We start from the raw sequence: 21490 nt of genomic DNA on the forward strand, positions 1-21490 counted from the left end.
AGTGACTGGGGGAGTGGGAGGAATGAGGCAATGTTTGTCAAAGGTACAAAGTTTCAGTTATAGGATAAAAAATAGAGAGCTAATGTACAAGCATGAAGACCATGCCTAATATTCTATTGAACACTGGAAATATACTCAGAGAGTAGATTTCAGGTGCACTCATCACATACAAAAATAACTATGAGTGAATAGGGTATGTTAATTAGTTTGGCTATATAGTAACATTTATATATATATATAAAATCATGTTAAGCATTTACACCTTAAGTACGTACAATTTTAATTTTAAAAATATATTTTAAAAAGGAAAAAAAAATTTGTGGAACCTGATTCCAAAAAAATCTATATGAAAGAGTAAAAGTCCAGGAAACAGGGAAACCTATTTTAAAAAAAAAAAAAAGTACAAAGATATAAAGCTATATCAAATGTTTCAAAAAGTTAATATTTATATTAATGATGCGAGAAAACTCCAGGGGACGAATAGAATAAAATAGGCAAAATTTTTTCAGATTTCAAGTCAGAAACTATTTGTGAGTCAGGAAGTCAATGTAATAGTTACCACCAGATTTTTTTTAATGTATTGGAGGAGAAGAGAAATTATCAGAGTGTTAACATACCTATTGGGGTGGGTGTTGCTTGATGAACATTTTATTTTGCGTGCATGCATGCATGGGTGGTGCATCAGGTTACAGGATAAATTCTTTGGCTAGCATTATAAAACGTTTGAAAAACATTGAAACAATACAGAAACAGAATAGCATATGGAAACCTGGAATATGATTAGGTTAGTATTTCAAAGCTGTAGGAAAAAGGAGAACCATTCAGTAAGGGTGTTGAGACATTAGTTAGCTATATATCTCAAAATAGTAATAAAGTTAGTGCCCTATCACACACAGTAAATAATACTATTTCAAATGGGTTAAAAACTAAAGGGTAAAGAACTATGAAAATAATAGAAGAAAAAGACTAAAGGAAACTTCTTCACAATAAAGAACACCAAACAGTTTAAAGACAAGTGGGAGACAATATTTGCAACTTCTATAAAAAGTACAGATTAGTATTCAAAATGTATAGCTCTCTAATTTACTTACATCAATTTAAAAATATATAAACCCAATAGGAAAATGGATAAAGGATATTAACAAACATGCACACATATATAAGTATGTCCAATTCCAAAATGCAAATTAAACCAACCATGATATAGCTTTTCACACTCATGCTGGCAAGGAGAAAAAAGTTTAATAATATCAAGTGCTGGTCAAGATCTAGAAAAAATTATACCCAAATATGCAGGTGGGAGGAAGGGATAAATTGTTAAGATGCTTTGGAGGGGCATTTCCAAGTATCTATTTTATGCACAGAATTTCTAATTCAGCAATTTTACTTTGTGGTATTTATCCAGGAAAACACACAATCATGCCCAGAGAGAGATATGTACAAGTGTTCATTGCTGCATGGTTTACAATAGAAAAAAGTTAAACAAATTAGAGTCCATGAAGAGAAAAATATCTAAGTAAGCTGATAAACTGTGTACACAAGTAAACGAAACATACTAGTTTTGTGTAATTTGGCTAGAGCTCCAAGAACTAACGTCGGATGATAACAAAAAGCAATTTTCAGAACAACAATATGGGTTGATACCACTCATATTAAAGAATGCAAAACAACACTATGTAGTACTATATAGTTTCTAAAGATACATACACACATTGAACACAATAAAAGAGAGAGAGCTGGAAGAGAGAGAGAGCACGCGGAGACATAAGTGGTGGGTAGTCCAAGGAGGTTTGACTTCCTCTGACAAGTTTAGTTTTTACCCCCAGAACTTCTAGTTGGCTATTTTTCAAACGTGTTTTATCCTTTTTTTTTTAATAGAATTTTCTTTTCTCATGTTTTACTATTTCATTTTTATGTCCCTATCTAGTATTTCTGCAGTCTGAAATTCTAGACTGTCTAATCCTACTGCTCCTTAGCTCACTCTCAGTGTTCGGGGCTGCTTCACCGCTTTCTATATGTCTGTCTTGTAAGCTGGTCCTTAGTAGAGATTGCATAGCCAGAGTGCACAATGCATCCTTCCATAGGTGTTTTTCATTTACTTTCCTGCGGACGCATCGCCTTCTATGGTCATTTTTGTTATCAGCTTGGAAGTTCCTGGATAATGCAGGTAATGTGAATTTGTGATCCAAACCTCCTTCAGCGCAGGCCCTTGTCATTGAACACTCAGGAGTTTTTGTTTTTGATGCAGAGGAAGGCTGAAACTGAAAATCCAACTTCTCATCGCCTTGAGCTGGTCAGCTAATTTTTTACCCCTAGGTCAAACCTTTCACTGTATTTATAGCTTAGGAAAGATCAGCTTTCTGGGAGTTTTCAGTTCCATCTCCCCTCTGCCTACATTCAAGGCTTTGTCCTTACCTCTGTGGCTCTTGAAACTCAAGTGCCTTGGCAACCAACACAAGGGAACCGAACAGGACATCAGTTCACTGACCTGATGTGTTGGTTACCAGTTTGGGTTCGTGGAAATTGTCTTTACTTTTTTGTATATTTAGCTATATATTTAAAAGAGATTTGCTGCGTTTTAGATTTTCTAGGTAAGGCAGGAGGATTTTCGGATTCTCTGATTTACTGTATTGCTGAAAATAAAATAATATTTCAGTATTTTTAATGAACTCATTTTTACTTATGCAATTAAAAATTAATAAAATATGCTAAATACATATCAGAGGAACAGAAACATTACTTCTCTATATGTACTTTATTGAAGATGTAGCTTTTGACTTAACTCTCAAAGATTGGAAAGGTTTGAACGTCAGTAGGAGGGGAGGAAAAAGATGGGATTATAACCCACCAGGTTCCCTGTGCCACTTATGCTAGGAGGTCCCATGTCTCCTACTCAGCACCATCATCTAACTTTTTGGTGAGACTCTTCATTAAATGTTAACAACCATGTGATTATTAAATCATTTGTCTTCCCATGTTGAGGGGCTGGGGCAGTCACACAGCTCTTCTTTTTTATTTGTAGAGCAGTGGTTCCCAACTGGGGTTATTTTTGCCCCCCAGAGGACATGTGGTAATATCTGGAAATGTGCTTAGTTGTCACAACTTTGTGGGTGCTACTTACCCCTAGTGGGTAGAGGCCAGGGATGCTGCTGAACACCTACAATACCCCCAAACACTCCCCCCAGAACAAAGATTTATCCAGCCCAAAATTTCAATATTCCTGCTAATGAGAAACCTTGGTGAAAAACAAAAGTTAATTGCAACTATTGCCACTTGTGTTACTACAATGGATCCATCTTCTATCTTCTCTCTCTCTCACTCTCTGTGAATGTTAGCACTCATTTTTTAGTCTGCCTCTGAAAAACATCATAAACATTTGCGCTCTGTGTGAATCATTCTAGGACCTTCTCTGCAGCAAAATATCTGAGCAGCCAAATGTAGGGGACTCTCGCTTCTTGTTTTTCTCAATCTCATTGACCAGTCATCTAGCCCTGGAGTCTGAGCGATCCTCACTCAGGCCGGTGGCCTGGCTGGCGCCAAGGCAACATGGCTACCTTTCCTGACCCCGACTCGTCTTCCCAAAGTTTACTCCGTACCTTAGTCTACATATCTGTACATCTAGTGACTGCTTTATCTACTTCTATGTATCACCAGGACGAACTCAGGCCAGCTGCTCACATGTCAACATGATAAATAAAATGTGCCATTGGGGAAAGCCTACACTGGCACCGCCAGGGTTGTCAAGAAAACTGCCAGCAGATGTTTGGATTTTAATTTCTTTGGTTAAATTATAACACACTGAACGTATCGAGATACCAAACAGTATAATATGCAGAGGAAGTGCAAAAAAAAAAAAGTAACAATAACGAAACACTCTACTGCTATAACACATAAAATGAATTCCAAATATTGACAATGGGAAACTTAGTACAGTGATATAGAAATAGTCCATTATCAAAAGATCAGGTTTAAAAGTCCAGTGATATCAGAAAGGAAAAAATAATTTTAGTTAAGTCAATTATACCTTCACAATATATTCATTCTCTCAGCAAATGCAATTTCTAACACAAAACTACTTAGAAATAAGGCAATTAAAATAGCTTTGTTTTCATTGTTTTTTGAAACTTACATAGTTTCAAACTAATGTAACTTTCCTTAAAATAGGTATAATTGTTTTAATGATGCTTTTGAAAGGAATTAGTAATTGGACATTAAGAAAGGCTGCATAATATAAGGGTTAATAACATGGCCCCCGTGCCAGACTACCTGGCTTCAAAACTGAATTCCTTGCCACCTGTGACCTTTATTGGTTCTCTTAACTCTTTTTGTGCCTCTTTTCCCTCATCTGCAAGTTAAAATAATAATAATACCCATTGCATAGGGTTGTTATGAGGATTATGTTAACTTTTATTTAGAAAGACATAGTCACGTACCACATAGTGAGTTTTCGGTCAATGATAGACTGCATGTACAATGGTGGTATGCCACATAGCCTGGGTGTGGAGTAGGGTACCATCTTAAGTTTGTGTCAGTGCACAAACTTAAGATCCACAATGTTCATATAACGATGAAATCTCCTAACCAGGGATTTCTCAGAACGTATCCCAGTCGTTGTCATGCAGGACTATACATGGTACATCGTCAACACCATGTGTCTATTCAGTAAATAATTAGCAACATTTTAAAAACATACTATAATAAACAACCAGGAATTCATGAATCAAAGGTCATGTATTTCATTCTCCCAGGCACAGGATCCTGTGCTTCCCAGTCTCAAGCATCTTTAAGGAAGTTAAGTATATGCTAAGAAATGGGACAATGTTGTCATGTTGGTCTAAAATTTGCCACTAATTCATTACATTTGAATTTCTCGATAAGGAAAGTTTTATCCTAAAAGAGAGATCAACTTCTAAAATGGCTAGAGAGAAAGAGAAAATAAATTAAGTGACACCACAGAAATGTTGTAAGCGTCACCTACAGATGAACTTGACTGATGATATAATTAATATTGGCACAAACCAAATAAACAATGATATGTCAAGAAAACGTTCCATTCATAAATTGGGTTAAAAGTCCTAGGGATAGCAATGAGATGAAAGCCTGTGGTTCCTAATAATCATAAATACATCTTCATATTTAACTTCTATATTTTAGTAAAGGCAGTTCCTAAAACCAAAATTTTTCATGAGAAGGCAAGCAGCAGAACAACCACCTACATGAAAATGCAACCATCTAGGTCACAGATCAGAAATCCAATATTTCAAAATTAATGTCAAATCTTTCTTTCGTCAGCTAAAAACAAATCCAGCCTTAAATAAGGAGAAACTTCATTCAAAAAGTTTATTACAATAGAGAAAATATTCCAAACTTTGGATCTGCAAGCATCTCAAAATCAGACATAGGCCTTTTATAGGGAAGGGTAAGCAGTCTGGCAGGAACATTTGAGAAAAAATTGGGCAAACTAGTGGATGGAAACAGACAGCTTGAGTGGTCAGACCTGTGACAAGCAGAAGTTCAGGGGCTTGGGAGGAAGAGAAAAGCCTGACTAACGTTGGATCAGGCCAACGCAAAGGTAAGAAAGCAGTGAACAGTTGTGAACACTTGATCTCTTCATAACAGTAGAAATACTGGCTTTAATAGCAGTCATAGAATAAAAGCATAGTTAGGAGTTAAACTCTCCAAACAGATTAAGTAAGTATAATAAATAACCAGCCTAACATCAACTAAAAAGTCCGTGTCTTGCTCTAGGCCTGTCTTGCTCTAACCCTTTTTTCGCCCCAGGCTCCAACTGTACTGGGGAAATGAGGGGTGTGCTGCTGCCAACACCACCAGGCTGGTCAAAGGATTTGTAAACTTGTGTTATCACACGAGTCCTTCTTCCATATTGCATCCTAACAGAGAAAACCGACAGCGAGAACATGCAGAAAATAAAAGAAAAAATAACACAGGAGCGTTATAATTAATTTTTACAAGGAAGAATAAATTCCAACTATTAGCATGGGGTCAGTTGGGGAAAATTTGGAGTTGCACAATGTCATAAAAATGTTCTATCAGAAACAGTTTGGGAGACAATGAGGAAAAACTGAGGGTTGCTAGATGGGCGGGAGGGGTGGGGGGTGGGGGGGAGGGTGAGGGGATTGGAGGGCAGTCGGTGACCACAGGATGGCCACGGGGTTTGAAAATTAATCTGGGGAACGTAATTTGGTGGTTACCAGAGCGTAAGGGGGTTGGGGGGTGGGAGATGAGGGTGAGGGGGATCAAATGTATGGTGATGGAAGGGGAGCTGACTCTGGGTGGTGAACACACAGTGTGATTTATGGATGATGTGATACAGAATTGCACACCTGAAATCTATGTACTTCTACTAACAATTGTCACCCCAATAAATTAAAAATAAATTAATAAAAAAAAAAAAAAGCTCAATGCAAACATTTCATTGGTATCAGATTGGGGAAGGAAAAGCACACCTTTTGTTCCTACTAAACAGAAATACAGAAGCAGTTCATCAGACAAAAAGACATTTAAAGACTGGACATATAATTGGATAAAACTTGTTATTGACTTAATAAACAGGTTTAAAATATTTTAAATGCTAATTAAGCCTTGAATTATGGTTACTAAAACAGATAACTACTCTTCCTCATTTAAAGATCTCTTGGCTTACTTTTGAAACACTGGAATCCAAAACTGTGAAGAGAGAAAGCAAAACTGAATTTCAGAATTCTTTACTGGTGTTTCTATAGCACTGTCTTTGACGCATTGATAGCATCTTTAATTTCTCTGCCTAAGTGTCTTCCACTAGATATATGAATTGTCCTCTCAGTGCACAGTGATTTGAATGGATGACCAGTAAGAACTGATAAAAAAAGAAATAAGAGTATCTACAAATCAAAATAAACACTCCTCCCCTCCAGGTATCCCTTTTCTAGAGAGCCTTCTTTAGCCCTCCCATATCTAGACTAGCTGCTTCCTCCATAACTACAGAATACACCATCCTCGTGGCATTATACTTCCATGTTCTACATTATATAGTACAAGGTACTATATATAACATACATATGAGGTCTGACAATTATGTTCGCGAACTTGTTACAATGATGTTGCTAACATTTTTTTTATATCGGAGGGATTATTCATTATGAATTTGTACCAACTGGACAAACAGTTCACCAAGTTTACTATTTGGAAGTGCTGAAAAGGCTACATGAAAAAGTTAGATAACCTGAACTTTTCATCAACAGTTCATGGCTTTTGTGTCACGACAATACACAGCACTGTCTATGAGGGAGTTTTCAGCCAGTGAACAAATAACTGTATTGGAACACCCTCCCTACTCACCTGATCTGGCCCCCAGTGACTTCCTTTTTTACCAGAAAATGAAGGAAATGTTGAAAGGAAGACATTTTGATGACATTCAGGACATCAAGGGTAATATGACGAAAGCTCTGATGGCTATTCCAGAAAAAGAGTTCCAAAATTGCTTTGAAGGGTGGATTAGGTGCTGGTGTCAGTGCATAGCTTCCGAAGAGGAGTACTGCAGAGGTGACCGTAGTGATATTCAGCAATGAGGTAGGTAGCACTTGTTCTAGGATGAGTTCGCGAACTTAATTGTCATATCTCATATACTAAAATTGCATAAGGGACTGGTGTGTTTCTCCCACAAGACCATGAGCAGGTACTTCATGATGTAAAATGCAGTGGCTTACTTAAAAATAAAAACTTATGTTGGCATAGTATTAATTGAAATATGATATATTTACCAGTCAGTGATATGTTATGACTCTCCAAGGAAATGTTAGAATATTTTGCCAGCATTTCTTCTTGGACAGGTAGACTTGTAAAAGTTAAAGCTGTAAGAAAAAGAACATATGATTACATACTCTTACCAAGATTCAATGACTATCTAAATGCTGGTTTACAACAGCTAAAATGTTATTGTATGCTTTTAATGAAAAGTAATATTTTTCAGGAAGATCTGATTAACTAGGTCTGATATGCTTCACAGATATTCAGAAATATATTGGGCTAAAAAAAAATTGTGACCCAATTTCCAATTTTTCCTATGTTGTTTTTCTACTGAAAAGTCCCTGTTTATTTATATTAAGTGGCTTTTTTAAAACTTTTTTTTTTTAAGAAGTTAGAAAGTTTATTTAAGAGAAGCGCTGGGAGAGGAGTTGCCAGGGGCAGAGTCCAGAGCAGAAAACTTATTTTCTTATCCTACAATTTGTGGTTTCTTTATAAAACACAAATGAAAACATTGAGGAACTACAGTGGTAGAAAAAAAGAAAGGCATGAAGAGGAAGACAGAAGATGAGAGAATAAAGAGAGACAGAGACACCATAATAAAGGGCATAAAAAAGGAACAAAATAGAGAGCACTGAACACTAGAAGACAGAGACGATAAAATGGACGCACAGTAAGAATTTGGGCTGCTATTCCTTTTCCAGCTCTGGTGACAGTACAGTGTGTGCTCTACCAAACTGACTTTTGATTTTCCTCTGTCATTTATATCTTCTTTTGAAAACTTTTATCAGAGAAACAAGGTCTGCATTTCCACCTTTCTCACTCTCCTCAGAGCTTCATTTTGTTACATTGGCTACTATTTCTCTGACTTTAGGGCCCCAAACCTTAGCTCCCACAAAACATACCGCAACTCTATCAAACAAGTGAGAGAAGAAAAAAAAAAAGATTATTGTCAGTTTGGCTGAATTCCTTAAACCTGGCCTTTTCTTATTTCACATTTTTTTATGTTCCACTCAAAAAGCTATTCTTAGCTGTAATGACAAGTGGGGAAAAGAAAGGGGAGAACACACGCTAGAGTGGGATTAATTTATTTATTTAGCAATATCTAATCAATTTATTTAGCATTATGCAATAGAAAAAGACAAAGAATGTGCTAATGACAGAAAGTAAAGGTGGTTAAGACTAAACTATATACGTTGATAACAATGTCATGTCAAAGGAGTACACATACACCTAAGTTTAAGAGATCTCAATATATATTTACTACCATTGTTTCCCTCAAAATAAGACCTAGCTGGACAGTCAGCTCTACTGCGTCTTTTGGAGCAAAAATTAATATAAGACCCGGTATTATATTTTACATTTTATATTATATTATATTACATTATATTATACTATACCTGGCCTTATATTATATAAGACCCGATCTTGTATTATAGTAAAATAAGACCAGGTCTTATATTAATTTTTGCTCCAAAAGACACATTAGAGCTGATTGTCTGGCTAGGCCTTATTTTCGGGGGAAAACGGTATTGATCAAAAATCACTTGGCTAAATACACAAATAACATCAGTAAGGAGTATCCAAAAGCAGTAATAAGCTTTATAAGATAGTAACTATTACAGTAGATGCCAAAATCTCACAAAACCGGGGAGGGACAGCACTGGAAAAGTCATAAATCAAAACCTTGCCAGGTCTATAGCTGAGAGAAACTCAGGCGGCTCCCACAGCACTGCTTGCTAGTTTCCAAGAATGTTGCTGCTGTTGCCTTTGTTGTTGCTGCTGGAAGTTAGGACATCTTCTGATGTCGCAAGCTGCATACAAGCTTCTAAAATGCTAATAAGTTCTCAAGAAGGCTAACCATGGGGAACAACACTGGAGAGGTCGGGAACCAGCCAGACCTCACCAAGTCGGTGGCTGGAAGTCAGGACATCTCCCGGTGTTGTAAGCTGCATGTTACTGAAAGTCTCCAAAATGTTAAAATGATGAAGAATCACCAATGACAAATGACCAAATGGCGAACTTTACACTGCCAACTGAGGTCTGTCTTATATATTTTCTCAGATGTACCTTAGAGCCAATTTTCTTGTTCCTGCCTCCCCCTCAGGGAATAGCCAGTTCCAGGAGGGTCCTGTAGTCAATGATAAAAATATTGTTTATCCAGCTGAAGGGCTAGTTCATCCGGACGAGCCACATCTACTGTTCCTGCTTGGGACCATCAGCACAAGTTCTTCCAAAGCCTGGCAACGCACCTGTCATGTCGTCCTGATATAACCTAGCTACTTCTTCACTTCATCTGCTGATGCGGGCGAAACAGACAGAAAGCAACATTATGGGGGAATTTACTCAACCCATAATCACAGCACAGACAGAAAAGCAACCTCATCTCACACAGAAAGCAACATCATCTCATATCTCCCCTGCTCGGGAGAATGAGACCAAACGGGGAATTTACTCAACCCCTAATCACAGCACAGAATTCTTTTAACCCTAAGCTAACCATCACCTCACATGCAGTAACAGATAAAAGCTAGTAGCCAAAAGCTCACATCAACCAATGAAGGCAAATTTTCCTCAACATCTTCCCTACACTAGTGCAAGATGAGATTTCCAGTTATTTCCATTTCTTTTTGTATGAAAAATGTTATCAAAAGGTAGTGATTGCTTTTGTCACTTCAGCTTACACATAGCTTTTATAATTTTGCCTAATAAATGAAATATACCTAGCAGAACCTAATTCTCCAGCAAGTTGTGTTCCAAAGGCTTGATCACTTCTAATTCAGCTTTGGAAGGTAGAATGAATGCACTTTCCCATAAAATAATCCTTTAACAAATTCAATACCTAATTCACAGTACCCTCTGACAGTATGGAGAAAATATGCCTGAGTTTCTTACGAGGTTATTAAGGAATACAAAACTGTTCCTCCACCCACATCTAATATTCATTCATTCTCTCGGCTTCTAACACACACACACACACACACACACACACACACACACCACTGCCAAAAGGCTCTTATCAACATTCTTCTCCTAATGAAAATTCTTTTTTTCCCATTCTTGGGCATAGTTCCCTCAGAGGTAGTATTAAAAAGAAGCTATCTCAGGAAGTCAAGGCAGCTGCTGTTCACTTATGGATAGGAAGCCAGGAGGGTGCAAATGGAGAGGAAGGAAGGAAAGAAGGAAGAAAGGGAGGGAGGAAGGGAGAGAGGGAACTGTTCTATCATCTGTTCTTTGCTAGCTTTGCTTCCTTGCTAGGGAGGTCTCCTTTCTTGGCCTAGCCTATTGAAACATAGAATGCAATCTTGAGGGTTCTTACCTTTGAAACAAGCCCATAATCTTTTTGAGATGATCTGACATCATTTATTATTATTATTATTATTATTATTATTATTATTATTATTATTATTATTATTATATTCACCCTATCCACAACAATAAGACAGTCACATAATATACAGATCACCAGGCACTTGCTTGACGCTGATGAGGAGTTTGAAGCAGAGTAAACTCAGTCCCTAAAGGGCTACATAAATCATCATAGTATCAGTTTGGGCCCACAAAAATCTGTGATTGAGTCATTAGAATTTAGAGTAGCGCCCATTCATAGTGTGCACTCTAACTAGCCTGTGTATTTTATACGAGTTGGCATGTGAGCTAGAGTATGAAGCCTGCTCTACATCTTTGAGGGACTCTGGAATAGAGACGGACATAAGGCCAAAGAGATGAGCTCTGAAGCTGGGGTCTTTCCCATTACGCATTATCAGGATCTGGAAAGGCTCACGAGGTCCTGCATTAGCACAAGGAGAGAACAGAGGTCTAGACTTGGCTTGGGCAAAATCTAAACTTGTGGAAGTTGAAGGAATAGGAGGAAGAGGAATAAAACCAAGCTTCAGGAGTAGGGAAGTATGAGTGGTTCCAGAATATTCTTGCTGTTGTGACCACTTCCAATTGCCAGTTCATATATTAAAAATACAATCAGACACCTATAAAGCAGCTATGACCCGTTTCCTAACTTCGTATTCCCTTTAAAGCATTCATCTTGGTCAGGCTCCAGATTCTACTGAACAAGGCCCGAGTAAAAAAGAACATGTATATCTGTTGTGATCATTGTCTTCGGAAAAATCCCTTTAAGAGGCAAATATATACAAGCATCCTGAGTGTCAAAGCAGGGCAGTCTAGAGAAGGTGTTAGAATAGTAAAAGTGAGAAGTTCTTTGTTTAGCCAAGATATTTTTTAATCAAAAAAGTGAGACTGTAAACCTTATTGCTTTCTGTAGGACGGCTGGCAGGAGGCTGATTCAGCTGATGTTGGTGTTTAAAGGAAATTGGCAAGAAATTCAGGCAGATGTGGTTTAAATACTTCCCTGAAAGGATTAGGCTGAGTCACAAAAAGCAACACAAAATGGAGAGGCAGGAGTTTTGTATCGTAATCCAAGTTCTGCCACTGACTTGTTGCTTGGGGTTTCATTTCATGGAGAAAGAAGGGAGGGTAAGAAAAGGGATATAATACTGAGTGAGGGTGCAATGACTAGAACACACAGCCTCAAGTTATCACACTCACCCTTTTCTTAATCATTGCTGAAAATTTTCCATGTGGTATTCTTTTACAGGTAGTGGCAAAAATGCCAGCATAGAGGAGTAACATCTCATAGTTGTTCCAGAGATTAAAAGATTTGCTTTTCTCCCTCTTCAGGGTAGACGGGGCATGAGGATGTTGTATCAAAGAACTAAATAACATCCTAATTGTCACCTATTATTATTTCATGTGAAATATCTACTTAAATATCTTTCATATATTACATTTAAAAATAGACATTGTTAGAGCGACTTATTATGTATGCTACTGATATTTTCAAATGAAACGAACATGCTGTAATTTCTACTTAAGGTAACATTTTCACATATTTAACTTTGGGTCCCCATTTCATTGAAGTAAATTGGGTAGGAAAGAAAGAGGATGAGTAACACTGGAAAATTGCATTGCATTTTAAGATTTGCTTTTATTTAAATCAGAAAATAAGTCCAACTATACCTCTGTTTAAGAATTAGAATTTTCTCTAACTTGCCATTTCCCCTGCCCCCAAATTTTTAAATATTTTAAAATCTTGGAAGAGTCTAGACCTCATTTAGAGAAAAGTGTAAGAAAAAAACCTATTATTCGGATATCATTCTCTCATTCACACAATGTATCAATTCCTATCAATATGCACAATTAAAATTATTTTAATAAATCTTAATTTTAGCATTCTGATATATAGCATTATAAATGTGCAACCCAATTACAGGAACACTGTGACATAGGAATGGATACTATTTATAAAACATAGTTTTGGAAATCAAAATATATTTCCTCATGGAAGCAACTATATATATAATCATCCCAAATGGTAAAAGCCACTTAAATCGTGATATGGCTGAACTAAAGCATTAAAATATCGAATTACCAATATTTCCTATAAAGAACTTAGAGTTCTACTTCTGGGTTCTGGGAATATTAGTATTCCCATCCCATGGATAACTGCAGTAGTAGAAAGAAGAAAAGGGGGAATAAGGCTACCCTGATTCCCAAACACTATACTCGAGAGAGAGGTTGTCTAAAAAATAAGAGAAAAGAAGATTTGGCAAGAAAATAAATTCCTGATGGGGACATTTATAAGTCAGATCAAGTCAGGGACAGAAAACAGTCCAGACAGGAAAATCAAGTTTGTGTGTGTGTGTGTGTGTGTGTTTATCTGTTTGTTTGTTTGTTTTACATAATATGGTAACTGTTGGACAAGAAGGCCATTTTTAGAATAATTAAAAAAAATAAACAATCAAAAAGCCTAATGGCAAGAGCAATATATGCTTTCACTCAGCCTTGTAAAAATATTTTTAAAACTTGGTCATATAGGAATATAAATAAATTGATCTTTTCTTTAAAATATGACTTTTGCAGTAAAATATATGTTGAAGTACAGTATGGAAACTCTTATGTTTCAAACTACCTCTGCATGGGTCATGAAGATATTTTAACAGTGAAATCTATGCTAAATAAAACTCTTAAAAAATAAAAACCCTAAAGTTTGACTAGAATTTCTGCTCTTTCTAGACAGTAGGTTTTTTAATTGTTTCACCCAGTAAGTTATACTTTGGTAAGATTTAAGTTGTATTCACTTCTCACCTGGGGGTGTTTTTGCCCCACCCCCCACCCCCCACCTCAGGGAGCAATGCCTGGAGATATTTTAGTTGTCAAACTTGGGGAAGGTTATTACTTGTATCTAGAAGATTATATTAGTTTCCTGGGGCTGCCATGCATATGGTGGCTTACGTAAAACAACCAAAGTTTATTCTCTCCTAGTCTGGAGGCTAAAAGCCTGAAATCAAGGTTCAGGGCCTTGCTCTCTCTGAAGGCTCTAGGGAAGAATCTTCCTTGACTCTTCCTAGCTTCTATCGGTTGCCAGAAATCCTTGGTGTTCCTTGACTCTCCGCTACATCATTCAATTTCTACCTCTGTCTTTACAGGGTCATCTTTCCTCTGTGTGTGTGTCTCTGTATCCAAATCTCCTTCTCCTTTCTTTCCTGAAGACCACAGTCATTGAGTTAAGGGCCTATCCTAATTTAGTATGACCTCATTTTATTTCGATTACATCTGCAAAGACCCTACTCTCAAATAATGTCCCTCTCACAGATACCAAGGGTGAGGACTGGACTGTTGTTTTTTGTGGACCACAACTCACCCACTACATAAGCAGAGGCCAGGGATTCTGCTAAGCATCTTACCATGACAGCCCCCAACAAGAGAGAATTATCCAGCCCCAAATGTCAATAATGCCAAGATTGAGAAACCCTCATTTCAAAACAGGTACATCCTCAACTCTGATTCTTCAATGTGATATTTAATAATCTTCCATGGCCCTGTCACCCTGAGGTCCTGTTCTTACATAGCTTAGGTGCAGTTATTTTAAAACATGGACATTTCTTGCATCCTTTCCCTGCTAACCACACCCTCCTGCCAGGAGCCTACCTTGAGGACCTTTTACGAAGAAGCACCAGTTACTGGATGGGTTTTGAAACACTAACCAGGAAACAAGTTATAGCTATTAGCTAGCTCGAGGCTCTTAGCTACATCACAGAAGCACTTTAGGCTTCAAGATCAATCAAATATTACATCTCAATTCCCTTTCAGGATCTCAGAACTATGTAATTATAAGAGTGTAAAAAAAAGATTCTGTCTTGAGAGAAAGGATACATTAGTAATGACATAACCACAATAACTTTAAAAGTGCTAGAAAAATATAATTTTTCAATTAAAAGAATAACACCATTTTTAAAGATAACATCTATTATTCCTCTACTAATAATATATTATTTGAGATGTTTTGTTATGCATGAATAGTGACTATGAATAGTGACTATGTCTCATTAGGGATAGAGAGTTTCTTTTAATAAAATATAAGGGTTTTTTTTTCCTTCGATGTCAATGTGTGTAGGTCCTAAGTTGTTTATTTCTATGGTTCATGTATTATTGTGAAATACGGGAGGCCAGCTATACAAAAGTAACTTCAAAGATGACAGGTTAGGACGAACAACCTTGATACATAATGTTACTATTTGAGAACAAATACTCCTTTCGAAAATGGTACCTAATTATTATAAATACACTCAGGACCATTTCTCAACTATTCCTTGTGGTTTAATGTCTATGTTAACGCAGACTTTCTCAGTTGAAATTCTTTTTGTTTCTTTTCAAACAATCTAGAACTAACAGAAAAGTTTCAAGTACGGAATAAAGAATTTTCCGCTGAACCATTTGAGAATAAGTTCATGACCTGATGACTCATTTCCAGCTAAAACATTACTGTATATTTACTACAAAGGACATAACCCCACATCACCCCAATACTGACATTACAATAGGGAACTAAGCGTTTATGCATTACCATCTCATCCTACACCTCATCTGAGTTTCGACAAAAGTCCTTTTGTTGAAATGTACTTTTTTCAGCAAAAGGTTCTAGCTCAGAATCCCATGTTGCCATTAGCTGCCATATCCCTCTTTTCTCCTTCACTCTGAAAAACTTTAGTTTTTCTGACTGATACTTGTAAAAGTCCCAGGAGAGTTATGTTGTAATATGTTTAGACTCAGAGTAGACATCTTTGGCAGGGATATCAGAGGTGATTGTGTTCTTCTCATTGCATCCTATCAGATGGCATACAATTTTTATTTCTCTCTTTACTGATAATTTTCACTTCGATCATTTGATTCAAGTGCTATCTGGCAGGCTTCTCCACCGTAAAGTTACTCTTTTTCCCTTTTCATTAGTAAAAATTTTGTGTGAAGTTACTTTAAAACTATGTAATATTCTGTGCCTTATCAAACTTTTAATTGATTCATTTAATTAATTTATACAGTATATACTCATGAATACCAATGTTATTCAATGGATATTATTCAGTGGATACTAATGAATACTAGTCCATTAGTATTATTATTTATTCTGTCCCAGATTTGTCTAGTGGAAGCCCCTTCACTCTGGGCTCCTGTATCCTTTTGACATTACCCATCATTCTTTGAGTACTTCATTGCTTTCTGGCACAAGATGTTCCTGGCTTATCTTATACTTTCACCATCTCAGGCCCAAAATCAGCCATTTCTCCAATAAGTCCTAGTCATTATTAGTAAAGAATAGTGTTTTGAATTAAGATTTGGGTGCTAAGCATACTTATCATTATTGGGAAATCACTGCTCCATCTCCGTGGACAGAGTTAAGAATACATGCGTGCATATTCATACACACACACATACAACATACAAACAAGGTGTGACCACAAAATACAGCAAGTGTTTTAAAAACGTTATTACAGTAAAAGACACATTGCCATTAATCCCCCTCAAAATACTCCCTCTTGCTCTGAACACACTTATCCCATCGTTCTTGCCACTTTCTGAAGCAATTCTGGAAGTCCTCTTTCATGAGTGTCTTTAGTTGTGCTGTCGTGGCTGCCTTGATGTCCTGAATTGATTCAAAACATTTACCTTTCATGGTCATTTTGACTTTGGGGAAGAGCCAGAAGTCAAATGGTACCAGATCCGGTGGATGAGGACTCACCGTAATGTTTTTATTTGACAGAAATTTATTTGACCAGAAGCAATGTGTGACAGAGAGCATTGTTATGATGGAGGATGAAGTAAGGAAACGCATGAAAGAGGACTTCCAGAACTGCTTCAGAAAGTGGAAAGAATGAGGGGATAAGTGTGTTCAAAGCGAGGGGAGTATTTTGAGGGGGATTAATGGCAATATGTCTTTTACTGCAATAAATGTTTTATTTAAACATTCACCATATTGTTTGATCACACTATATATACATATACATACATATATTTATATACATTAGTACTATACCCATTATGTAAATAAATATATGCCATATGCCTCATACATATAGTTACACATATACACATTTATATCTATATATCTGTTTATACAGATGTAAATATAAGAGTGGAAAAGACAGATATTTAAAGTCATGAATTCACACTAAGGCTGCAAATTACAATCTAACACCACAAGGTTCATTCTAGTTGTCCGCCTTTATTTTCTTCTTTACTGCTGAAAAACCTGTATCTTATTATCCTTACTAGCTTTATTGAATTGCGCAAACACCCTATATATAACTCATCTCCCTTTGCCGCTGCCACACCTGACCCCAAAGATGTCTTGCTCACTCAGGCTCCAACACCCTGCGCTGTCTACTCTCCTGCATGCTTTACCTCCATCCCCTGATCAGCATTAGACACTACATGTCCTGCAGGCCCTGCGCTTAAGGCCTAGTCACTCTGCTGAGCTCTGAAGCCCAGCACCAGGCCAGTCTTCTGCAGGAGCGCCCACCTCCCTGTGCTCAGGCTCAAACACTACAACAGGGCTACTCTCCTCCTGGACACCATCCTGACCCGGCACAGCTTCTAATTCCCTGATCTGGGCCCCTCTGGCTCCCACCCTCCAACACAGGAGGATACCCACTTCCTGGCTATAGGCCTCATTCTGGGAAGGAAAAGAAAAGGGACAAGAGGCGGGGACAGAAGACCAGGAAAAGGAAGAGACAGTTGAACCAAATCTTTAAAAATGTTTACATAATGTAATTTTAAATATGATAAACTTAGTATCACTATTTTAATGTATCAGATACAACCCTATTAAATATAGGCTTATGTCAACCTGTTCCTTTGGACATATTAAACACATTGAAAGGTTAAAAACTGCTGAAGTTCTACTTAGATATAGACTGACACAATATCAGGCACATCTAGGTGCTCAAATAATATTTATTCCAATAAATATTTCTTATTAGGCAGTTGTTCTGGGGTGGGGGGGCATATAGAAAGGATGGGGGTTGATAAAGCATGTAGGCCATGTCACTCTAGAAGTTAAAAATGATCATTTCAAATGACTCCCCTGCAAACATTTTTCAAAAGATAAACACAAGCCAGTCTCTCAATTTGTTCCACGTAATAGTAAAAGCAAAGATGTTTGAATATTCCCACTTAAGTCATATTTCTCCTTACAGAGATATTTTACTATTCTTATTTAACTGAAACAGCCTGAAAGAGTTAAGGTGAGTCCTGTGCCTCACTGTATTGCAGGACTCACACTGTGTCAGCATGTCCTTCAGCTCAAATCAAGCATTTAGCTTCACAACTGCGCTCTTTGTCAGTGGTTCCAAACTTTCATAGACATCCAATTATCTCGGAGACAACTGAGTATTGTGTTTAAGAAGACAGGCTCAGGGGTTGGATTGAACAATGCTAAATTTCCTGCTCTACTGCTTAATTAATTATGTGTACTTAGGCGATCATTTAACCTCCCTAAATTCCAATTTCCTCATCTCAAAGTCAGGGCCAATAAGAGCTAACCCATAGGGCTATCAACTGCATAATGCAGTGTGTAGGCAATGCACATAATTATATAGTAAATGTGAAAAATTATAACCATTTTTATGAAAATTTGGCCAATAGTCTTAGGTTTCTAGAACATCTGTATCTAAGTTCAAAGCATCTAGATAAAAAGTAGCAGTAAACTTCACAATGTCCTTTAGCAAAGAGAAAATTGAGTCTCACAGAGATCAATACAGAATCTATAAAACAAGATGAAGTTGTCTGACAATTTTTAATTCTCCCTTAAAATTGGATGCTAACTTCATGCCTTTTATATGGCATATTATTCCATATTAAGTGAAGCTAATAGGACAGGACTTTTATACACACACACACACACACACACACACACACACATATATACATATATATATACAATGTCTGTGTATGTATATATATGTGTATATATATACACACAGACATTTGCCATAATACATACACCATCCCATTTAATTACAACTTTGTTAATTTATTCCACTTTTACTTGTTTCCTACTTTCTCTCTAGAAGTCTGCTCTGAATGTCAAATTGAACCTGACTCTGATGCCAACAGAATAAATATCCACCCAACGGTGCATTCTCTAGGCCATATCATTTTAAAGTACAGGTTTTCAACCTGCATAGGATCACATGATTAAAATAACAAGGCAATTAAAAAATCTCTTGATGTCCAGGCTGAATCCCAGGCCAACTGAATCAGAATTTTTGAAGGCAGGATCCAGGTAGTATTTTTAAACTCCCTAGTAATTCTAACATACAGCCAAATAGAGAACCAACGTTCTAGGACTAACCCAGAATGCATTGGTCCTCACAACTGCAATATTTTGAGGTGAAGGATGGGTGAATCAGGGATAGAAGAATTAAGGATAGCTTGAAGAGGAAAACTGTGCTGGACAATTCTTTTAAGTGGTACGAATAAAGAAGAGATGTGGAGCAAGGAAATTTGGAAACTGAAGCAGCCCAAAAGTGTTTTGTCCAAGTTGTGAACGAGGCCTTTTAAAGGACATTTATTTAAAAAAATAATAATAATAATCGTATCTTTGATTATCTTTCCATCTTTTATAGATTATGAAGAATCCACATGCTATAAACTCATAAAAATGAATTCCTATGAAAAGTTGAAAGCCTTGTGTAGAACAATATCCCAATTTTAGTTAACTGATGGGCAATGTTTGCCAACTTGTGAGGCGGTGTATTATCCTAACTGGCTGCTAACACTGAAATTCATAACGCAGGAATGTGTATTAGAAAGTAGATTAGATGGAACACTTTCATCATAAAAAGTAACTATAAACACGTGAAGCTAGAATGGCAAATTCGCTTTTGGTTTTGATAATGTTCTGCACATAAATACCACTTTCAAAGTGTCTTTAACGAAACAACCACCACGGAAAACTTCATTGTCAAAGAGCATGGTGTAAAAAAAGATACACAATCCAATGAGTTGTGGGCTTTGTTTGGTTGCTTGGTTGTCGTTGTTAAGTTGTTGTTTCACATTCCCAAAGCCAATCTACCCGCTAGGAAGAAGAGGAGGTGATATTTAAGCCTTACTATCAATTCAGATGAAGAGCGTCGGCCTTGGAGACTATGGCTTTCGGAATACTGCCCCTTTCGCAGAGGCCATTCGCGGCCAGCGCCCGCCGGCACCCACACACCCTACCGCCCTCTCCTTAGGAGCACCCTGACACTGCCCTACTCCCAACTCCCAGGCACTGTTGTTTCCAAATTCAGGAGCCGGGGCGGAGGAACACGAGCCTCCCAGTCCCCTCTTCCAGCTTAGGTAACCCACGCGTGGCCAGTGGGAGGGAGAAGGCGGCCGCCCGGGTCCACCTGCGGCCGCCAGCATCCTCGCGCCTCTCACCAACACCCCCCGCCTGGGTGCGCCGGCCAGCCCTCCGCTAGCGGGGACGCACCTCCCGCGCCCCTTCCTTCCCGCCCTCAGTCCCCTCCTCCGTCCTGCACCCGTCACACCTGGGGCATGGCCGTCCGCCAAGCTCGGGCGCGCAGCGGCCAGGAAGCACAGGAGGACCAGCGGCAGGGGCGGAGGCGCCGGGGGTCCCCGCCGGCAAGGGAAGGTGCGCATGGTTGTCGGTGAGTCCGCCGCTCTTCTCACCCAGGCGGCTCCCTCGGCAAACCAGTGTCGGTGCCTGGAGTCCCTGCGCATACTCGCTGGTGGCCCGGCGCCCGATGCCAGTTCCAGGGACGCGACACGCGAGAAAAGGCGAAGTAGGAGGGGCCCGGCTGCCCTGCCCTGCTCCCTGGAGACACTCTCACCGCGTCCAAGGCCGACCCAGAACTGCGCCCGGCCCCCCATCAATTATGCAGCGCGCTGTCCGCTGCAGGCGCGCCCGGATGTGCGGTGGCCACATCCGAGCGGCATCCTCTCCAGCCTCTGCCATCTGGGCTCTGGCAGGTCTGAGACGGAGCCTGCTAAGGACGCGGGGCACTTGCTGTCTAATTGATCTCCTGTGGGAGGGGTTGAAACTATATCGTATATATATAATGTTTATATGTCTGCAGACTATCCTTTGCAGTTCATTTGCAGCAGGGTTCACTTATTTACTTTGATGGGACAAATGAGAGGAGAACACTCTTCGCAACCCCCTCCCCTGACACCCCTGGGTTATTAAGGAGACAAGTTTGCGTTACATCCTGGACTAATGTTTCTTTGCTCTGTGTACCAAGTACCAATTGCACACACCCTCGCCTCCAGTCTCTGAAGGCTTAACCGGTTCTCTCCAGATGAAGGTTTCAGAGTCCCAAGGCCCTACAGTGTGTGTGTTTTCTTTTCCTTTTGTTTCTTGGCCTAACAGGTTTTGAGGAACCCCTAGAGC

At 38.4% G+C, this 21490-nt stretch overlaps 1 protein-coding gene across 2 annotated transcripts in view; it reads right to left on the minus strand.

Annotated features, from left to right (window-relative positions):
- The window catches only part of EMB (embigin), a 43295-nt gene extending 22235 nt beyond the window's left edge, over nucleotides 1-21060 (minus strand). For both annotated transcript variants that reach the window (XM_033111068.1, XM_033111067.1), the window contains exons 1-2: nucleotides 20628-21060; nucleotides 7761-7850 (exon numbers count right to left, since the gene is read on the minus strand). In XM_033111068.1, the coding sequence (XP_032966959.1) occupies nucleotides 7761-7850; nucleotides 20628-20970 (433 nt within the window). In that variant the 5' untranslated portion in view covers nucleotides 20971-21060. The remainder of the gene's footprint in view (nucleotides 1-7760; nucleotides 7851-20627) is intronic.
- Between the last annotated feature and the right edge of the window lie 430 nt (nucleotides 21061-21490).

This window comes from Rhinolophus ferrumequinum, chromosome 7 (genome assembly GCF_004115265.2).
Source record: "Rhinolophus ferrumequinum isolate MPI-CBG mRhiFer1 chromosome 7, mRhiFer1_v1.p, whole genome shotgun sequence".
NCBI classification, from domain to species: Eukaryota; Metazoa; Chordata; class Mammalia; order Chiroptera; family Rhinolophidae; genus Rhinolophus; species Rhinolophus ferrumequinum.